This window comes from Cololabis saira, chromosome 7 (assembly GCF_033807715.1).
Source record: "Cololabis saira isolate AMF1-May2022 chromosome 7, fColSai1.1, whole genome shotgun sequence".
Taxonomy (NCBI): Eukaryota; Metazoa; Chordata; class Actinopteri; order Beloniformes; family Belonidae; genus Cololabis; species Cololabis saira.
The window spans coordinates 22,938,375-22,960,416 of record NC_084593.1 but is presented as its reverse complement, the minus strand read 5'-3'; the positions used below and the strand labels follow the sequence as shown (position 1 = coordinate 22,960,416).

General features: G+C 38.2%; 1 protein-coding gene across 1 annotated transcript in view; it reads right to left on the bottom strand.

The window, feature by feature from the left end:
* The window catches only part of nr3c1 (nuclear receptor subfamily 3, group C, member 1 (glucocorticoid receptor)), a 29,599-nt gene that overhangs the window by 5,431 nt on the left and 2,126 nt on the right, over nucleotides 1-22,042 (bottom strand). The window contains exons 2-8 of the mRNA XM_061725097.1: nucleotides 19,468-20,666; nucleotides 5,436-5,596; nucleotides 5,207-5,323; nucleotides 3,908-4,189; nucleotides 2,825-2,969; nucleotides 2,199-2,329; nucleotides 1,254-1,411 (exon numbers count right to left, since the gene is read on the bottom strand). Coding sequence (XP_061581081.1) covers nucleotides 1,254-1,411; nucleotides 2,199-2,329; nucleotides 2,825-2,969; nucleotides 3,908-4,189; nucleotides 5,207-5,323; nucleotides 5,436-5,596; nucleotides 19,468-20,666 — 2,193 coding nt within the window. The remainder of the gene's footprint in view (nucleotides 1-1,253; nucleotides 1,412-2,198; nucleotides 2,330-2,824; nucleotides 2,970-3,907; nucleotides 4,190-5,206; nucleotides 5,324-5,435; nucleotides 5,597-19,467; nucleotides 20,667-22,042) is intronic.

Sequence of the window (22,042 nt, the reverse complement as noted above, 5' to 3'; positions counted from 1 at the left end):
CATTTATACATTCCCAAAACCTTTATCGTCTTTTATCTTCAGACAGCAAGAATTCAGGCATCTACTTAATCATCAACGTGGTGATGTTAGAAGTGCAAACAGAAGTTGCACAAAAGCATTACTACATCTCCCATTTTTGATGAAAGAAATTTAAAGGGGACCTATCCCCTCAGCCTGCCAACTCAGAGAAGGAGGAAAGAAACCAAATTCTGCAGTGTTTGTACAGCCGCCCGGATGAGCCGTTCAGTGTGATGTGGCTTCTACGAGCCGTTCAGATTCTGCTCCCGTCGTTACGTAACGACGAGCGCGATTTACAGAGGTTGGCCTCCGATGCGTGAAACCACGCCCACAACAACTCCGCCGGCCGGAGCTTCCGCCATTTTTTCGTAGCGGTGTATCGCGTCATTCAGGCAGCCAATCAGCACAGAGCCTCATTATCAAAGCCCCGCCCACTCAGAATCCAGCATAGATAATGAGGTTAGAGAATGGGATGATAAAGACATGGCTAAGAGGCTGAATTTCTAATTTATTTAGCAAAAACAATCAAAAGCTTGTTTTTAAGACATTCAAGGCCTGTTTAAAATAGGTATTAGATGCCATAATAGGTCCCCTATAATGGTGCATTTGTATCATCGCATCACAAGTTGAGGTAGGAGCAAATGGAAAAAGAAAAAAGCTACAATCATCCTCCGGCAGGAGGGTCCCCCCTTATGAAGGTCCAGCTCAGGTTTCTTCCCTCCTAAAAGTGAGTTTTTCTTACCACTGTTTGGCTTAAGGTTTTTCTCCCACTAGGGGAGTTTTTACCTGCCATTGTTTATGTTATGTTTATGTAATAATTTCTCAGAGTGTAATGTTCTGGGTCTCTGGAAAGATCCTAGAGACAACTTCTGTTGTAATAGATGCTATATAAAAAAAATTGAATTTAATTGAATTGAATCCTCACTTCCTACTGTGTGACACAGAAAAAGAGATTATATTTTCTCCAATATGTGTTGATGCCTTGAAAAAGGTCTATGACCAAAACGTTAGCCCAATAAACACGAGTACGGTGAGAAGAAGGTGTGCGGGAGTTTTCTTTTAAAATTGGCTGCAGCTTTCCTCCTCCGACGCACCTTTCTGCAGATCCGGTGTGCTAAAAGTTTTCTACTTCCAATATGTGTTAAAAAACCTCAAATTAAACTGCATATCCATCTACTGACAACTTCTGCTGGTGTCACAGAAGACAGTTGGCTGGGTGTGCTGGACCGCTGTACCTCATGCATGGAGTCCAACAGCTTGGTGAGCTGGTAGAATCGCTGCCAGTTCTGGCTGGAGTTCTCCTCACGCTTCACAATGGCCTTTCCCAGCTCCTTGATGTACGACATCCGCAGCTCATCAAACACTGCCTGGCTCTTCAGGCCGTCCTTTGGCACTGTGGGAGAAATGCACGCGTTGTCAACATCAGAACACAAACTATTGTGGTTTCAGTATAGGTACAAGCTTTACTGGTACTCTGCAAGGACATTCAAAGATTGTGAGGTAAAGTAAATGATATAGCTGGAAGAATCAAAACATATGATACATTATATAGAGAGTCGTGGCTGTTAGGAATGGGCGATATTTTACCGTTCATGATAAACCGTCAAAACAATTCCCCATGGTAAGAATTTGTCATCTCGCGGTAAAAACGATAAATTCCCGTTGATGACGTTTTTGTGTAAAGCTGATTTATGGTTCTGCGTTAAATCCACGCACAACGTACAGGAAGGAAGGAAGGAAAGAAGAAAGGAAGAAAGGAAGAAAGGAAGAAAGAAAGAAAGAAAGAAAGAAAGAAAGAAAGAAAGAAAGAAAGAAAGAAAGAAAGAAAGAAAGATAAATTCCCATTGATGACGTTTAGTAGTATTTAGTATCTTTTAGATCAGTAATTTGGGGGCTCCAAAGACTGAATGTGGTGATAGATTTATAGTTACAAAGGTGGAGTTGAATTTGTATTTTTTTAGTCGTCATTTTTATCGTTATCGGGATAAATGCCAGAAATTATCGTGATACATTTTTTAGTCCATACCGCCCATCCCTAGTGGCTGTCATCTTTAACTATCCTGCATCAGACTGCATTTATGAGACAAAGTGAATCGATGTTATGACTGTACTTGCAAAGTAAGTGACATGCATCATATTAATGATATGGCGGTTCAAGTCGAGGAAGGGAAAAGTCTGACCCGTGCTGAGCAGAAGAAGGACCTTCATACACAGATACTCATCGTGGGAGACCTGCAGCCGGACAAACTCGGTGGAAATCTTCAGCATCTGCTCGCACTGCTCAGCCATGTAGGGCAGCTTCATCCGCTCCCTGGTGGGATCAAACAGAAGCTCATCAAAAGGTACAAAACTCCACCTCCTAATGTTATGTCTGATTTGGAGGTGTGAGGTTAGAGGCAGTGAGGCTTAACTGGTGCTTTTTCATTCTTGAGTCAAAATCAGATTAAAAGTGCCATCAGTCAGTGATAAGAAATAAATAGATAAATACTATAGTATATGAAACATTTACACACAATCCCTTATGTCAGTTTAAAGTTTGTTTTTGAGTAGATTGAGTTTTGTTACAGCTGTAGGATAAAAACTGTCTCTGAAAACGTGTTCTTGTTTTTAATGCTCTGCACCGTCTACTTGAGGGCAACAGTGCAAACAGAGAGTGTCCAGCGTGAGAAGTGTCCTTTGTGATCTGTTTTGCCTTTTTAATATGGCGGTGGTCGTGCAAGTCGGTTGTTGTCAACAATAAAATATGAATACATGTTTAAAAAACGAGGGTCAAACTATAAAAGTGAACTCTGAACAGTAAACATACTCATTGATGACGAGATCTGGTGCGAAGCAGAGCATGTTGCCGTCGCACTGTTGGTAAGATCTCCAGCCCAAACCGAAAGACATGAGGAAGAGCCAGGAGCACTGCAGCAGAGTCATCTGGTCGTCCAGGTGCAGGTTCCTGAAACCTGAGAGCAGGCAGGAAAGGAAATACTTCAGTGTGTTAACAGGTCACCTTCAATGCCCCAGAGGGCATGTGGTCAAGGTGAGGATTCAGTTAATTCATTATATATATATATATATATATATATATATATATATATATATATAAAATAAATAAATGTTAAAACTATGACATACAGGACTGTCTCAGAAAATTTGAATATTGAGATTTTCTGTAATGCAATTACAAAAGCGTCATACATTCTGGATTCATTACAAATCAACTGAAATATTGCAAGCTTTTTATTATTTTAATATTGCTGATCATGGCTTACAGCTTAAGAAAACTCAAATATCCTATCTTAAAAAATAAGGAATATTCTGGGAATCTTAATCTTAAACTGTAAACCATAATCAGCAATATTAAAATAATAAAATGCTTTCAATATTTCAGTTGATTTGTAATGAATCCAGAATGTATGACATTTTTGTTTTTTTTTTAAATTGCATTACAGAAAATAAAGAACTTTAATCACAATATTCTAATTTTCTGAGACAGTCCTGTAAATACTCCGTGAACAGAATATCATTTGATCAGATTATCTATCCTTTTCCTTCTCTACCTGATCGCTCAGAGTTTAATAAATGTGTCAACTTGGCCAAAGGAGCAATTTGAGATGAGCCTTCTGTAAAAATAAAATGGGATTTATCGTAGTGGGTGCGTGTTGAGTCATCCGTTGTATCCAACAATGAAGGCAGTGCACTCTGTAAACTTGGTTTTGCACATGTTTGATGGATATTAAGTTCAAAATTTAAATACCGTTTAATTGTGTCTTGATGCTTTTAATGTTGATGTAAAGCACTTTGAATTACCTTGTGTTGAATTGTGCTATACAAATAAACTTGCCATGCCTTACTTGACAAATAACACCTGACATGAAATGATGCCATAGACACCACTAACCTGGCAGCGCCTTGGCCCATTTCACAGCAGAGATGACCTGTCGCCCGCCCAGCCTGTTGAGGGTGGTCATGAGGCGGGTGGAGGTGTCGGGCAGGGTGCCGTCGTAGCCGGCGTAGATGGTGTCCGGCTCTATGGCTTTCAGCAGGGACAGCATGGTAGGGACGAGTTGCGGCATACACTTGGGCACAAGTGAGCGAGTCTCGACTGGTGGTGAAGGTGTCAGCTCAGGCGGGTTGCTGTTCTGGGTGCCCTTTAAACGATTCAACTTCTTGGTTTTGCGAGCTTCGGGGGGGAGGGGGGATATGTATGAAAATACAGAGTAAGAAAGACAACAGGGCTCTGATCACATGGAGTTATCAGGTTAGTTTGTAGGGGTGTAACGATACACTAATCTCACGATACACGATATTGAGGTCACGATAACGATACAATATTATAGCAGTATTTTTTTAACAACCTTGCATGAGGAACATATGACTAGAAAAAAACTGTCTTTTATTTGAAAGACACAAAATACAAAATAATGCTGTGCGTTTGCCCTATTGTTACAGTTTGTAATGCTTTATAACTGTTTAAGTTTTAAAGAGAAAGCCAGGCCAACCATTTTCCACAAACTGAACTAAAAGTAAATGTCAGGTTTGCATTATGCATCTTCAGTTTCATACAAGTACAAATATTTTGCCACAAACTGAATAGTTTCTCTCATGTATGATTTGACTTTTTTCTTTTCCAGAAATTTAACAACTAAAATTAAATAAATAAATAAATAAAAGTAAATAAATACATACAATTTTAGATCACAAAAAAGATTGATTCATACTCACCTTATAAGTGTAAGAGGAGATTTATATTTGTTAAGAAGGTTATTTTGGTAATTCAGGGTTCATTATTTTATAAATATATTCTTTATATTCTGATGTAAATCAGGGACTATAATGACACTAGTTTATCTATAGTGATTAGTCTGTTTTAGATTGGGCGGAGTGATACGCCACAGTACGGGGTTTAATTTAATAAGGTAAGGCTTAACTCTACACCAGACTTAAAAGTTCAGAGCGCAAAACCCTGTAAGAGTCCCGCGATCGGGACCGCTAAACGGGACTACTTTCTTCTGAGCGGAGGAAGATTTTGGTCCGCGGGTCGAGGCGCGGTCGGATGCGCGTTACTAGTCAACACAATAGATTAATAACCCAATATCACGATACAGTTTGTCACCTCCACGACACGTATTGTGACGTTTCTGTATCGCAAAATTTCGTGGCACGATATATCGTTACACCCCTATTAGTTTCTGTGTACCTTCCAGGTTCATGCCTGCCATCAGACACTTGCGGAAGCGACAAGCTGGGCAATTCTTCCGCCGGATCTTGTCTATGATGCAGTCATTCCTCCCGGCACACAGGTAATTATGCTGGCCTGAGAAACACATAGGAAGATGCTTCCTGTGTTACAAACCTTCAAACTTCAGATTCCGTGTGACAATCAGTATTAGCAATTATTAAGTAAGCATTTTCCTGCGAATGTTTACCTTCCACTGCTCTTTTGAAGAAGACCTTGCAGCTGCCGCAGGTGAGAACGCCGTAGTGGCAGCCTGAAGCCTCATCGGAGCACACCAGGCACACTTTATGAGTCCCGCTCTTTCCCTGCGTTGTGGATGTTGCTGTGCCCCCTTCTTGTCTGGAGGTAGAACTGGAACAAGTAAAGGGCAGAAATGTAAATTATCAGGATATTTAATATTTGACACAATTTACTACAAATCTAATAAATTCAGAATTATTTTTCAATTCTGTAAGACTTTTTCTGGCTTTAGATACTTTATACTGTCAGTTCAACACTACATTTTTGACTAGATCACTGAATTATAGAATTACACTTCATGTATCCTGATTTCAAAGCATCTCCATTTTAACGTTTTTTTTGTGATCAAATTTTTATTTCTTTTTTTCCTTTTTCTGAAAAAAACAACATGGTGCAAAAAAACACCAATACATAACAACAAAAAATGAATAGATAAATGTAATAACAAAAAAACAAACAAATACAAAACAAAAAAAGAAAAACAAAAAAAAAAGTAATGCCCATATTATTAAGTATAACAATGCAAAATTAACACATAAATTAAGAGCAAAAATAAATAAATGAATAAATGAAAATAAAATCATAACCCCAGACATTACCCACCCACCCCCTGGATCCTAGCAGCTTTAAATCACATCAATGTGTTTATAATATAACTTTTAACATGGTATACTTAGTTTTCCTTTATCACACTAAGGACATAGAAATTATGTATAATGAATAGTTCACTATATCAAAATCTAAACACGACAGAAACTAAATAATTCCTTTATTTCCAGGCTTATCAAATGCCTTCATACCTGCTGCTGCTTGTTTTTTTTTTTGTAATTAATTATTTTACTCCATTTTAATGTTGTGCAAAAATGTAGACCTCATTGTTTCTTTTTGGGCCTTTAATTCTAAACAATGTCAACATCTGTAGTAAATCCACTGAGTGTCATAAAGTAAACAACCATCTCCAGATCCAGTGAATACAAGATATAAGTGCACTTCTTTTAAACTACCACTAGAGGATGTCAAGCTTCACTGCATCCTTGAAACAAGAGTCTACGCCCCCTTTCTAGCCCAGTGGCTACAGCAAAACAACACCCACTCTGGGAGGATATTCAGTCTCAGGCATGCAATAACTGTGTCTGTGTGTCAGGGTGTGTAGACATATGCCACAGCAATGAAAATGGTTTTATTTGACAAGTGAGCATGCTCTGAACATTAGCATACCCTTATAGAGTTTTCAGCATGAAACCCAAGTCTGTTCCAAGTGATGCAACATGCAATAGCATGAAAATAGGACAGGCCCCTGCAGTCAGATGGTGCAACAGAACGGGGAAACCCGAGTAAAACATCAAAACCATGAGCCCACAGGCAAAAAAAACATGCCTATCCATGGCACAGGTGAGATAATTCAGAGCTCCACTTACAACTGCAAAACTACAAAGCAGGTCCTTTGAATGCATTGTTTTGCACAGGACAAATTCAAACTTTATAGTATTTAAATTTTTAGCTTGGAGCTAGGGAACCTATCACACCCTAGGGATAGACACACACAGCAATAAAATACATGACTAAGCCAGCAAGCTAATATAAAATAAATTATAAATCAGCTAAAATAGTGCAAGTTAGTTGGGCAAATAAAGCCAAAATGCTACATGTGCCCACACTTTTGGCCACACTCAATCAGTGAATTCAGGCATTTCAGGTGTTGTTGAGGGACAACGGCAACTCCCCCACAAAGTGGAAGATCATGTCAACAACTGACATGATGCATGATGAGTGAAGTTGCCAACACCGCTGATTCCACAGCTGACGAGTTCAGACCGTTAACTCACATTAATGTAAGCACAAAAACTGATGATCATGGCCTGGGTTCCATGACTGAGCAGCTGCAGGCAAGAAAACCCTGAGAGACCGCCTTAAATTATTTGAAGATAAGATTTTGCTGTTAAATGTAGTTATCTATTGTTATTTAAGAAAATCCACAATTTTTTAAAAGTAGGCCAAAGCAAAGCAGGTATTGTGCAATTTGAGTCTTGGTTTATTACGCTTTGAGTAACTTAGTACTGCTTTTTCTCCTTAAATATTTTAAGAGAAGAAATTTTGTCTTGTATTGAAAGTGTCTAAATTTAAGCAAAGCATAATTCCTACAGTACTTAACATTTTTCATAACATTTGACCAGTTAAATGTTCCTTGATTTAAGCGATTTTACTTACAATTGCCAAAAAAGACTAAATATTTGCCTCTCTGAAAAATAAAAACACACAATCAAATTAAAAAAATAATAAATTCGTGCAGTATTTGCAACGCTTTTGTTGCTTTTCAATCATGTTAAATAGTTCATTTAATTATCAAATGTGTTGTTAACACATTTGGTTAAAAAAAAGCTTTTTATTCTTTCAGCTTACTGTTTACAACTTTTCATTTTGGTTCTGCCTCATCACGCTTATCAGTTTTCTACAGCAGCTAGTAGATGTAAAAAAAAAGAAGAAAATCTGTGAAAAAAAAGACTAAAGTTCTAACCATTTCTCTCTGGAGGTGCTGATGATCCCTATAACACAGCTTTACTGTAACAACCTGAACAAGAAATAATATAAGCTTTATAGCCTAAAATAATGCCTCACTGTTGATTAACTAACGATGTGTAAACACAGACAAGTGCAAACATTTTAGGAACTAGAAGCAAAGTTTTTCATAGTAATTTGAAGACGTTTTGTTTTTTAGTAGTTGGAGCACAGTTCTTACATGGATTACGATCTGAGTGGTCATGCCTGAGTGAACGCCGTACTATTCATTACAAGACCTCGTGTTCTTCTTGCCACTGAAGATTCTCCTTAAGATGCTTTCAGACTGCTCGTTCAAGGCAGGACTACTGCACGACAACACTGAGCTCATGGAAGTGCAGCGATGTATTACACGAAGCAAGCTGTCGTGCAAATGGGAAAAAATGCAGCCACAGCCAAGTGGGGCTCACACAGCTCTAAACATTTCTAACATGCTGTTAACACACAATGGCACAGCCCTACATCTGTTCATTATGACCAACTGAAGGTGGAAAATGGCAGCATAATGAGGGGGACAATTTTGCATCAATAAAAATTAATCTCCGTGTAAAAAAGGCTTTACATGTAAATTTGCAGTAACTATAAGGTAACGGAAGGAACAATCAGATGTCTCATTAGCTGTGTAAGGAATAGGAATTAAAATGTATCCAAGTGCCACCAATAAATGAAAGCCTGACAAGTTTTGGACAGATAGTGTGGTGACCTGCAGAAAAGACAAAGGAAGCTAATAGATCAATTTTCTATAATATTAATGATGGTGATGTTTCCAAGTTTATCTTTTTTTAGGCCACAGAGATGGTGACACTAGGACAGTTTATGCCAGGAAGCTTTAGACTGCTGGTTCAAATCCTATTACTGCAACAGCTACGCACTTCCAAGAGCAAGAACTAAGCTTAAGATGAAATCACTTCTCTCCAGCACGTTAATTCAGCTGACTACATCCAGCCACGACAATAGAATACATGCAAATCTGTCTTTGTAGATTTTAAGACAAACAACTCATAACAGCACGGCAATGTGGGAAGACCAAATTTCCTCATTTTGAAACCATCTGTGTAAATGAGTGCTTTGTCAACAGGAAGTTCTTGCATTCCCTGAGAGTTTACTATCGGTCAGAGCTCAGCACCAGTGCAAAAGCACGCACACACCCTGAGATGGGCTTTGACTTCAACCAAAAGCAATTTGGAGATGCTTGACTTACTTAGCTTTTCTAGGATCAATCAGTTTTGACTTTTAAAGGAGCAAAGTCTCATCACAAACCAATGATAATGCCCCACTGCCCTGCTTAACAATTCTTAATGAATGGATGTCAACAAGTAACTTCCCAGACATCTTCTTTAAAGTCAGCGCATTATTCACTTCATAAGTGAATGAGTTTGTGCTTTTACTCCACATATTAGTCTGCATCAATTTGCTAGATTAACACCAGGCCAGATTATAAACGGGTCAATCCACTGAAAGATTCCAACCTTTTATTCTGCTTCGTCTCATGCTTTAATCCTGATATCATTCACTGCAGTGGTGAACTATAGTAAACATATTTTCATTAAAAATCTGAGCAGGAAAGCTAGGAAAGAGCATAAGGAAGTGCTCAATCCCAGAGGTTAGAACTGAAATAGAAAGGGGAACTGGTCTGCACGCACCAAATCATTCTCATATGCAGAAAAACACCATGGCGAAGAAGAGCATTCAACTGGGCAGGACTTTTAAGACATCTGCTTTGTTTTCCTTCAGAGAATAACTAAATGTGGCCGTCGAAATTTGCTATTCGTGCAAGATGGGACTGCAGATGAATACAAAAGAGACCCTTTGGAGAACTTTTACCACGCCAAGTCTTTTTGCGGCCACTGCAATGGTTAATCACACAGCCCATTAGATACATGTGATTCTCTGGGTGGTCCCAAAGCATCTTTGCAAAGAGCCACTATCAATTTCTTATTCTTGTGCTGACAAACTTGTTACAGTAATGTAGCTATTTTGGAACCGCAAGCAAGAGCTAGTATTTAGCTTTAAAGCCATAAGAGGAAACCAGGCTCATGATGCAGCACAGGAAAAGCAATCCCAAAGGACTAGAGTTTCCATATTAGCTTCCATAACAGGAGCTGTTAGTGACTGTAGGTGGAAGTTTGCTTCCTGGCCTGTGAAATGAATTGGGCTGGCTGCTGCTACTGTGTGCAGAACCCCAAGTCCTATAGCTGGATAGTGCTGGATCTGTGAGAACCCCACCCACCCCTCTCCCAAAGTTTGACTTAGCTGACTTGACAGTTATACAACACCGTAAGAAAAGCATAAACAATGAACAGGCTTAACTATATCCCCTTAACCTCAATATAGGGAATTTCTATAAGCCTATTCAGTGTTGAAACGTAACAAAAACGTAAATACAGAAAAAGAAAATCTGTGGTTACTGGGGAATGCAGAATTAATGTGAAAGTGACTGGAATGGCCGGTATTTGATCTGGTGCATTCATACGGCGCCAGATGTGGGGAGGCAGAAGGGAAAGTAGGTCAGAGGAGTGAGAGCTTCATGCCAGTGCTCGGTGGTGCGCCTTCCTGCCTCAAACAATGCTCATAACACATCGACTCGCACGCACCTACACAACTAATGCACGCATAAGACAGAGTCAACAGACATGTGTCACATGAGCGCATAGGCATAAAGGTGACTTCAAGCAGCCCAGAGCTTCTGCTGACAGTCAAGGTCTCTGCCCTTGGTTTGAAGGAGTGCAGTGGCGTCAATTCAGTGGAAGCTAAGGTATGGCAAGGTTACGAGTCACAGAACTTAACTAGAATATCAATCAACACGTCCAGCAAATACTCATCACAGAAGTCTGATATGTAGCTTATCTGTGTGGTCAAGAAAATTGGAACTTTTTCAAATGCAGTCTCGCTCACTGCAAAAACTCAAAATCTTACCAGGAATATTTGTCTTATTTCTAGTTAAAATGTCTCATTTTTAGTCAAAAAAATCTCATTACACTTAAAACAAGAATCATCACCAGAAAAATAACTTGTTCTTTGAACATTTTCACCTGTTTCAAGTAAATTTTCACTTGAAATAAGTAGAAAAATCTGCCAGAGGGACAAGATTTATCTTCTCATTACAAGCAAAACAATCTTGTTCCACTGGCAGATTTTTCTACTTATTTTAAGTGGAAATCTACTTGAAACAGGTGAAAATGGTTGTTTTTGAGTCTTGTCTTAAATGTAATGAGATTAAAAAAAAAAAGAGACTAAAAATTAGACATTTTAACTAGAAATAAGACAAATATTCTTGTTAAGATTGAGTTTTTGCAGTGTATAATAACTAGTGAAATCGATCACGTTGTTCTTATTTGCATTTGTAGTTATTCCATAAATGTATCTGAAAAAACGAATATTTACATTTAACCCTTGAAGCAAAGGTGTGGTGGCGGCTGCCATACCTTGCCATACCCAATTGACGCCCCTGAAGGAGTGACATCAGAATGAATGAAGAGAGGGACAGAGATGGGAAAAAAAAGTGAAAGAAATTGGAGGGGGTGTGCTAAAAACACGGCATAGGGAGATATAATGTGGGAATGAATCATCATTCAGATGCTGCACAGTGACAAGTGATGGGAATATGAGGTCATACGGTCACAAAGGTCGGTACCTGGAATACTGCTCTGCATGTAAACATACTCATTGCAGTGGTTTTATATGGCTCTGCAACCTAAAAAGCATAATGACCTAATAAATAGTAAATAAGCAGCGTTACTAATAAGCTCAGTTAGTCATTAGTAGAAAACACACATTCAACAAGTCTCTGCAACGCTCTGCAAGCGCTGCAGCTGTTAAACGCTGCCTCAAGGCCAAGAATCATTCCAACATTGTACACACAACTGTCACAGGTTTTAACACAAATAGTTATACGGATTATTTATAGCGATGCAAAAATATGTCACGTCTTGTGCGTGATCTGGAAAAAACCACAGAGGGGAGTTATAGACGGAGTAGTTGGGAAAACTGCTTTAATGTAATGTAAAAGTTGCAAAAGAGACCATTTATGGGTGTTTCCCCTGTAAGTTTTATTTAACAGTGAGTGAGTCAGTCACTTTCCAGGGTATAGACTCAGAATTATCACATGAGAAATTCCCTGATGTTTTCCCACTACACTGAAATCACTGACATGTCCAGACACTGCTTCACTCAGCTCTGCTCAGACTGCATAGCAGGTTTTGAGTCAACAGGTCAGAGTTATTACTGTCAATCAGTTAAGGGCTGCTGCAGAGGTGCCACTTTTTCCCCCTTAGATTCAGAACTAAGAGCCTGCAAAATTATTTTTTCAAACATTTTACCTGTGTGATAAAACATCGACAGGGGCACCAGCCTACTTCCAGTCAGTTGATGTGATTGGAAAATTTAAATAAAGAAAAAATAAAAAAAACTTATTGGTTAGGAGTATTCCTAAAAAAAAACAACAAACAGTCCAAACTGAAAATAAACATTACATTCCCCTTTATGCACTAGATTTCTATAGTGCAGTGGGTATAGGACAAACCTTTTTTCTAAAAAAATACTCTAAAATAAAATGCATAAGTTGGACAAGGGAAGAAAAAATGATTGAAAAATAGTAATGTTATGTCTCTTATACTGCTAAATTGAATACATTACATAGAAACACATTACAGAAGAACTGACATATTTCTGTTCCTAGTGATACGATTTTTAAATGAGTTAATTGCATACTATAGTTTATCATAATATATGTATGTATTCACTTTCAAAGCTCTTTGCAATATGTCCTCAGGGCAGTTCTGTTGTAAAAAAGTGCAGGGTAAATGAGGACAATTCCTTGTATCTGTTACTATGGATATAGATTTATGTGGAACATAAACAGAAATACACTTCTATCAGCAGATGCTTCAGTTTTTACAACACAGCCGTCACATTGCTGCCACCAGTCTTTTTCAACACAACCATTATACTGGGGACCTCCCATCTATGCAGCATGTTTCAAACACCAAACAGGACTCAACTTGCAGGACACAACTGCCCAGCTGAGCACACGCCCACAGTCAGCATGTGGAGATGAGACTGACAAGCAGGTATTTTTCCTTATCATTATGAGCATCATTTCCTCATCATAAAAAATAAAATCCAAACCACAGACATGCTATGTTAACATGAGTGTATATGGCTGCTGATACATGCATGATGCAATACATGTATGCATGATAATAAAACATTTTGGGTTTATGTTTCTCAGAGAACATTCCTGATATCTCCAGTTAGCACTGTGTAAGCTCACACCTGAAAACGACCACAAGAATTTATATTTATCCAAGTTTAAGACCTGATAAGGTCTCTTCATAATGTTCTGACACATGAAACCTTAGAAATGAAAGAGCAAGGGAGTACTTTTCCACAGCTCTGTAGGACTAATCCAGACACCATTATGATAATTCTAAAAAGTTATTATTGACTGGACGAAGAGGAAAAAATAGTTACATATCGCATGTTCTTCTTGTTAAAGGCAAGTGAAAATCTAGCTACAAGACTGACAAGAAGAATTAAATAAATTACAGTAGGAATGTGACCATGCACTACAGAATAAAAAGGAAATGAAAATATTAGATCGTATTACAATATTTTGTTTACTTAGATCATGCTGAGTAAAGACACGGGTCACGCTAGACTGTTTCCTGACAACTGGCACGACACCAAAAACCTTTTTACACCACTGTCATGAAATGTTATGTGATGTATAATTGTAGGTCCATTTTAATAGCCAAACTGGTGTTTTTGAAAATGAACAGCATTCTCTGAAGAAAAACAAAACAACTAAAATGATAAATATGGATGCAAAATACGACCATATTTCCTCAAATAAAGGAAAAAGCAAACTATCACCACAGGACCATCCACTAATTATTTCAAGACAACTGAAGGTCCAGAAGTAAAATCAGCTTGTGAGTTGGTGCGATTATTTTTGGGAAGTTAGCTTTAAAATAGCTTTATCAGCAGGATGACTAAATACAATTATTACAGACTAAGAGATATAACAAACGGAAACTGTGTGAATTACACTACCCTCTGTTCTGCTATTTTCATACTTTTGGAAAAAATGTATTTAATCAAATCAAGTCCACCACCAGAGACAGACTTAATGAACCAATTCCACTGTCATCAGCTTAGCTGAGGTTTAAGGTTTAACCCCCTGTTAAACCCCCACATGACTGAGCCACTCACATGACATCCTACACTCCATTGTATTGTCAGAGACTTGCAACTCAAAACATTATTTACGTGTTAGACCAGAGCTTAATCAAATGCTAAATAAAAGTGCGACTGGCCCATTTTGTTTCCATGATAAAAAGGTAAATCTCTTTTACTTAAGTAAAACTGAATAAAGCACTTTTTCAGTTGAGAAATATTTTTTGAATGATACATATTCATTTTTGTTGGAGACAAATGTTTTGAGCTGAAAACCCTCCAGTCTTGACATGGAAACCGGTCAATGCTGAATAACTGAATCAACCAGTATGTGACGCATGTCTGTTAGAAGTATCTGTAAATTACCAGACTAAAGATTTGAGTGAATAATAATTAATAAATTGTTTGTACCAGTGACTAACTAAATAAATGACTGATGTCTTAAAAATATTCAGAGTAAACCTTCCTGTTGCGATAGAAATGTTATTTTCTCTTAGTCTAGCACTGAAAGCAGAACACATTAGCTTATCAAGAAAACATTTTGAAACATTTGCATCAGTACTGGTTAAATATAAGGTATTTGAATCCAACTTTTGCTGCTACGCTGTGCTTTGTGCATCTTGATGAAGACCCAGCTGCGACATGGTAAAATGCAATGCTGCCTTTGAATGTTGTAATTAATAAAAATACTGGTATTCAATCTAATTCAGTGACTCGCTGCCCCCCTTAAATCCTATATCAAAGATATGAAGTGCATTCTCACAGCTGAAACGCTTGAGATATCCAAAATTCTGTCTTGCAGTTTTCAGAAAAATAAATAATAAATCTCCACTTGATTAAACTGGTCAGTTCATTAATTTGTTCCAGGTCTACAATAAAGTTAGAAATATATCTTGTTTGAAATGACGTAACAATTACAATGAATGGTCCCTTTTGTGCAAAAACCTAGAATTTTTTACTATGATGCATATATAAGGGGAAACTACCTGCTGATACAAAACCAAACGTATATTATTTATGTGAAAACAGCTCTTTTCAGTTTGAAGGGTAAATAACTCCTGCACAAGAATCCTCTATTAAACACTTAATTGGTTCAAAAGCCTTCCGGGAATTCTCGTAAACTATGAAGTGCACATAAACTTTGTATAAATTAAAACTCCATTGAACAGCATTTTGCTTCCTTCACGAAAAAGTCACAACAGAACAGTACGGTTAGCGCTCTGTGTGCTCATATAGCACAGATTTCAAAACTTGTTCTACAAAGAATTTTACAAACCTTAAACAGCACAACCGATTATATACTTGCTGTCTATACCCAGTGTGTATACACAGCATGTGTTTATACCCACTAAGCAAAAACCAGGCCATCTCAGTGGAAGGCTGGATGGGTGGAAGAGGAAATGTCCCGCTAAATGATTATGTAACACAACGCTAATAAAAAGCTGTCTTATTTGCCACAGGAGTTAAGTTAATGAGCATTTCCTCCATCCCGTGTCACTATTTGTTTTCACTGAAAACTCTGGGTCAACGAGGTCGACTCACGTGGTCAAACCAGTTATCACATGATAAGGTGTGTGCTCTCAAATATAGTAACAAAGAGGACATTTCTCAAGATGATGCAGTCATTACTTTGTTGTATGTAGACAGGCTGTTTGTGATTGGGACAGTAAAATGTGATCCGAATCTAAAACCGTCATGCATAAAACTTAGTGAGAAGGTGTGGATATCTAAAAGCACACGTGGCATGGGATCATTAGCACGTGCACATCAGACTAATATTGTAGGTCCCTGCCTGCACCAAAGCAAAGCAGCACTCTCTCTGGTTAGGGTAGGTCAGTTATTCAGTGCCATGCAAGGTCACACGAACAGACATTTTAGTATGTAAGCAGGAACCCTGAACTCCCTAACCCTGAGCTAATTTAAAGCCCCTAAATGTCACACAGGTTAGGCTGAGTGAGCAGCACCACACAAAAACAACTCCCTCTCATTACACACACACAGAAATGCTAAGCTCACATCCCAATAAGACCAAACACCCGCACATGATAATTTACCCCCACATAGCAAATAATGCTAAGCTTAAACACACACACCTCTTCAGAACACAAAGACAGGGTGATTAAAGTCTCATGTGAAATGAAGATGAGGTGTATCTTGTGTCTCTACCCATCTGTTCCTGTTCAATAAGCAACAGGACGAATGTCAGAGAGTTGGGAAAATTGAAGCAGGCGTAATTTGCACCAGCAATATAAACACAAGTACAATCGCTGCACTTGTTGACATGACGCAGTCCTGCGTGCCAATCTTCAAGCTGATCAGTCCATGTCTAGTACTAAACCAGACAGGCGTGAATGTGAAAGAAATACGAACAAGAGAGCCTCTAAGAAGGTTGATTCTCTCACATAATTGTTCACAACTCGGAGTCAAAGCTGTATTCAGAGCTGAACCCGTAGCATCTACAGGGGCCACCAAACAATAAAGACATTTTGTGGGACCATGTGAACTTCCATTGACACTGGAAGGACATTTTAAATCACTGAAACAAGAAAAAGCAATGAAACATCCCATTTTCATGTTTCCCTACAAGAAGAAAAAAAAAAGTCAAAAGTCTTACCGATGTATGACCAATCTGTTAAAGCCATAAATCATTTATTTCATCAATTTTATGTATGAAATGCTCCCGCTGCTGCTTGTGGACACATCTGCTTCAAGTGCAGAAAAAAGTCCAGACCTCAGGTTTGATTTTGGCATGAAGCAGCTCAAAGTTATGCCCAAGACAGCCTCGTAAACCGAACTGAGAGGCTAGGCAGCGACAACAAGCTGGAAAGTTTAACTGTAAAAGAGATAAGTTATCACAATAAAAATAAGCTGCAGAAATACAAAAGCTTTTGATTGTGTACTGCCATAAACATACAAGTAATACTGGAGCCTAGACGAAACTCAGCTTACTCGCTTTACCCAAAGACACAGTAAGGGTGGAGTCCTGTGGCTCATCATATATGAAGTGAAGTGGAGCCCATACCACCAATAGGAAGTTTAACGCTGTTGGGTTCACTTAACCACACAAATTATAGGCTATGCTGACTTCAACTGTAGTTCCCTATTCTAGATGTCTGTTTGTAATTAAAAATCTAAAAACTAATTATTTTCATCTTGATATTGTTATTCTGAAAGTGGCAGAACAATCTGCATAGGCAGAAAGCAACTATAAGTCTGCCGTTTCTTTTACTAAATAGACCCAAATACCTATAATAATCTACATTTTACACATAAACAGCCAAAAGGCCAAGCAGATACCAATTTCCATCAGCAAGAGGTGCAGCTGTGCCATTGTAAGGGATTTAAAATCAAGTAGACCTGAGTGAACTAATAATGACTTCACAGTGACAGAAAATTTCCATCATAATCAACTTAAAGTAAAGACAACATTTACTTAAAGATCATTTGTTATGCATGGACATGTAATATACATTTTAAATAAAGACATTGTGAGCGATATGGCATGAGATATTTATGAAATGTTTGCAATTTATTTTTTCCCATCCATATTACAAAAACTTTTGATAAAGGGCTACTTAAAAGCAAACAACCAATCAAATCCAGGCTAGTTAATATGAATAAAATGCAAGAGTATGAAAATAAACATAGATTTCAGCATACACCTTCTTGTACTTGATGACGGCATCATTTTTATCACTTCTCATCAAGTACATTTTTCACTTATTTGGTCTATCTTATGAAAGCTTGACCAAATATTTTTAAAGCAACTTAAAAAAAAAAAAATATATAATATATATATATATATATATATACAAGCCATTTATATACAATGGATTTTATCTGATGATGCTGGAAGAAATTGGTTGTTTGTGGGGGAATTTATGTGTAAATTTAGCCAACAACTAAGTATCATCATGGGAGAATTCGCACTACATTCAGAATATCCAGGGTTCAATGTATTGAACTAAAAAACTGTGTGTAAATGAGTCTAGCCACTGATACAATGTGGGTAGGGCCAAGACTAATAACAACCGAGGAGCTCTACCTCATTTTTACCGCTGAAACCACTTCTCTGCACAAAAGATTATGAGACCCGTAGCAATAAAGTGGTGCAAATGCAAACAATAAGCAGGAGACACTTTTATTACATGACAACGCCCATCAATGAGGGTACACGGAAGATCTTGATAGAATGTCATTTCACAGTGACCTTTCAGTCTCTAGAAGGTAGGTGGATATGAAACTGCCTCTACAAGTCAGTATTTGTATTTGTTATGATAAACAGAGGGTGACCCAATTGTGACTGAAGTTGAGTGCCACATACAGGACTTGACTGAAACAACCGACACAAAATGTGACACTAAAAAAATTTAAGTCTACTACTCCCTAGGGCTGTTCGATTAATCGATTTTAAATCGTAATCGCGATTATGTAATTAGAACGATGTTAAAACATGAAAATCGTAAAATCGATTTTTCACTTTTTTTATTTTTTTTAATTTTTTTACCTTGTCTGCACACATATTAATGATTGATGGAAATACCTCTCAATACCTGCGACAAGTGCCCCATTACACACCTCTACCTCCTTCATGGGTTGCATTATTATTTAGCATGCAAAGACCCAGTTTAGTTTAATTAGAAAATGTCTTGTTTTATTTAATTGGAAATATAACTTACTGTATGTTTGCAAGTGCTGATTTGCTGATTTTTTTTTTTTAGAGATAAAACTTTATATTTTATTATATTTTTTAAAACTTTTTTTCAACTTATTTTACAGAGTTTTGCACTTTATTCATTCATTTTTGGTTTAATAAGAGCAAAGTTTGCACTTAAAGCCCAATGGGGCAAATGTTCAATAAAAAAACAGCATATTTGAAATAATTTCTTTGCCTTTTGTCAATTCACAAAATAATCGTAATCGTAATCGAAAATCGGATTTTGAGAAAAAAAAATCGAGATTTTATTTTTGGGCAAAAACTACTCCCCAAATTAAAATAATGACTAAAAACTAATGATTTCAGGAAATTGATTTGAGTCTTTATAGTCATCAAATCACAAAAAGGTTTATTTCAAATACTGTGAAAGTCATAAATATCTGGCAAAAAATGAGGACTGGGGGGAAAGACATCCAGCATATGATAAAATAACTGGTAAGAAAACAAGTAACTAGTTTAATTCACGTTAGTTACTGATATTGAAATGAATGCTCATACCACACAAATAACTACTGCTGCTTATAGCACTTACCTGGTAAAGCTGTTGGCGAAGGAGGGAGAGAAGGTCTCACTGGCCCTGTGGACTGCTGAGTTGTTCCCAAGACCCTGGCTCTTGTTCCAAGTTCCACCGATAGCTGTGACTGGGAGGTACAAACTGGACACTGGCTTCTGGTCCTTCTGCTGCTGAGCTTCATTGTTTCTGGAGTTGACTCCGAAGTGGTAGCTCTGTCCACTTGAAGTGCTGACCCCACAGATGGAGATGGGGTTCGGCGTGTCGGCAGAGGATGTGCCACTCATTTGGCAATAACTGTTGCCCGTGGACATCTTCTCTTGTTTGATCACACCTGGGGTGCAGAGCTGAATAAAGCCGGCATCTTTTTCTTTTTTCACCACAGCCGGCAGAGTGGTTGTAGGGGTCAAGGAGGAGGTTGTGGTTAAGTTTGAGCTCGACTGATCTGGACTTTTCACACTGCTGCCATTGGGGGCAACAGAGGCCACCAATGCGGTGTTACTGCTCTCAAACACAGCAGGTTTTACATCTCTCTCTGATGTCCCTCTCATGTCCCCATCCACAATCAAAGAATCGTCTGCCAAAGTGGACAGAAAATTGTCATCCCCAACATAAAAATCTGAAGGGGACCCAGTGAGGTCAAAGTCATGAAGAAGGTCCAGAGTGTTGTCACTGAACAATTTCTGGTTCACTTCCACATCTTTTCCAATGTGATCAAAGGCATTTTCAATATCGATGGGGTCCTGTTCTCTTTTATCCACTGAGAAATCCTCTGTTTTCATGATGAAAAAGTTGGGATCTGATCCTCCAATAAGTGAATCCATGGACGACTGAGTAATGTTTCTGATGCTGGCCTCCAGGTGAGGTAAATTTTGATGCCCAAAAGTGTTAGAAGTTTGTGACTGAAGTAAATGTGGCTGCTGAGGCCTCTGATCTTTGGTCAGGTCTCTGGGCTCGGGACTTTCTACAAAGGAGTCAATGCTGGCAGGGGCTGAGGTGAGCTCCTCTGGAAGGGGGCTGTTGCTGATGCCGTTAGTTGCTTGTCCTGGCTGCATCAATGTGTTGGATGGAAGAACAATAGATGTGGCAGAAGTGATGGAGATGGCACTGTGAGGGGCCACTCTCAACAGACCTCCCTCCTCAGGACTTTCAGTGTAGACCAGTTTGCTTAGATGGTCATCTCTTCTGTATGCTATCTTCTTCACTCCACCTTGATCCATCTTTTTATTGGGGGGAGGGAGGGGACATAGAGTGCAAGGAAAACTAAATTAAACACTGTAATTTTGATCAAAATCATTTAATCAGACAGACAGCTACTATCATTATAAAATGTGATTTAGTTAAGAATGGCTTGGGTTTCAAGTTAAACCAATGCAAATAACTGGATTACGATATAGTGGCCCCATGAGAGCAGGATTGTAAACGGCCCCTGAAAATTTTCTGGTGTGTTTTTTATCTCTGGCCATTCAATTCAATTCAGATTTATTTATATAGCGTCTATTACAACAGAAGTTGTCTCTAGGTGCTTTCCAGAGGCCCAGAACATTACCCCGGAGCAATTATTACATAAACATAACATAAACAGTGGCAGGTAAAAAAACTCCCCTAGTGGGAAAAAAACCTTAAGCCAAACAGTAGAAAAGAAAAACTCCCCTTTAGGAGGAAAGAAACCTTGAGCAGGACCTGGATCATAAGGCCAAGGTGGTCATTTTTCATTGAAAGATGGTTTTTCGCTTTTCCTATGTGATCGATTGACTTCCCAAGGAAATATATATAAATAAACAACCCTATCAAAACAGTGGCACAGTGCCTAGATTGGACCTAGGTCCTTGAGACCAGAGTGCAAGGAAAACTAAATTAAACACACTATAATTTTGATCAAAATCATTATTACATGTGATTTAGTTAAGATTTGCTTGGGTTTCAAGTTAAACCAACTGGATCATGATATAGTGGCACCATGAGAGCAGGATTGTAAATGGCCCCTGAAAATGTGTTTGGTGGTCATTTTTATGGAAGCGTATTGCATTCACTTGAGAAAATGAAAAATCTGCTCTGTTTTTCTGAATTAACGAGATAATGTCCAGCAGATCTAATCTAATCAGAATGGGCTTTCCGTCTGAACAACCGCAAAGTCCTGAGGTTTCTGCGCAAAGTCGACAAACTAATAACAATACCATCTATATAACTTAAAGACCAGAGTATCTCCCAATGTTTCAAACCAAAAGCAAAATGAAACTGGATTAAACTGGACAGGAACATGTTTGCTTCCATGAAATTGAGCTCTCAAGTGAATGACAGCTTCTTGCAAGTTAGGTAGGTATCTCGTTAATTCAGAAAAACAGAGCAGATTTTTTTTTTTAATTAAAACTTTTCTCGGAATTCTGAGATAATTAACTCGTTAATTCAGAAAAACAAAGCCGATTTTTTTTTTCTCAAGTGAATGCAATACGCTTCCGTACATTTTTCATTTGAAATATGTTTTTTTCTCTTTTCCTATGTGATCGATTGACTTCCCAAGGAAATATATATAAGTAAACAACCCTATCAAAACAGATGCAGAGTGCCTAGAGTGGCCCCAGGTCCTGGAGCCCCC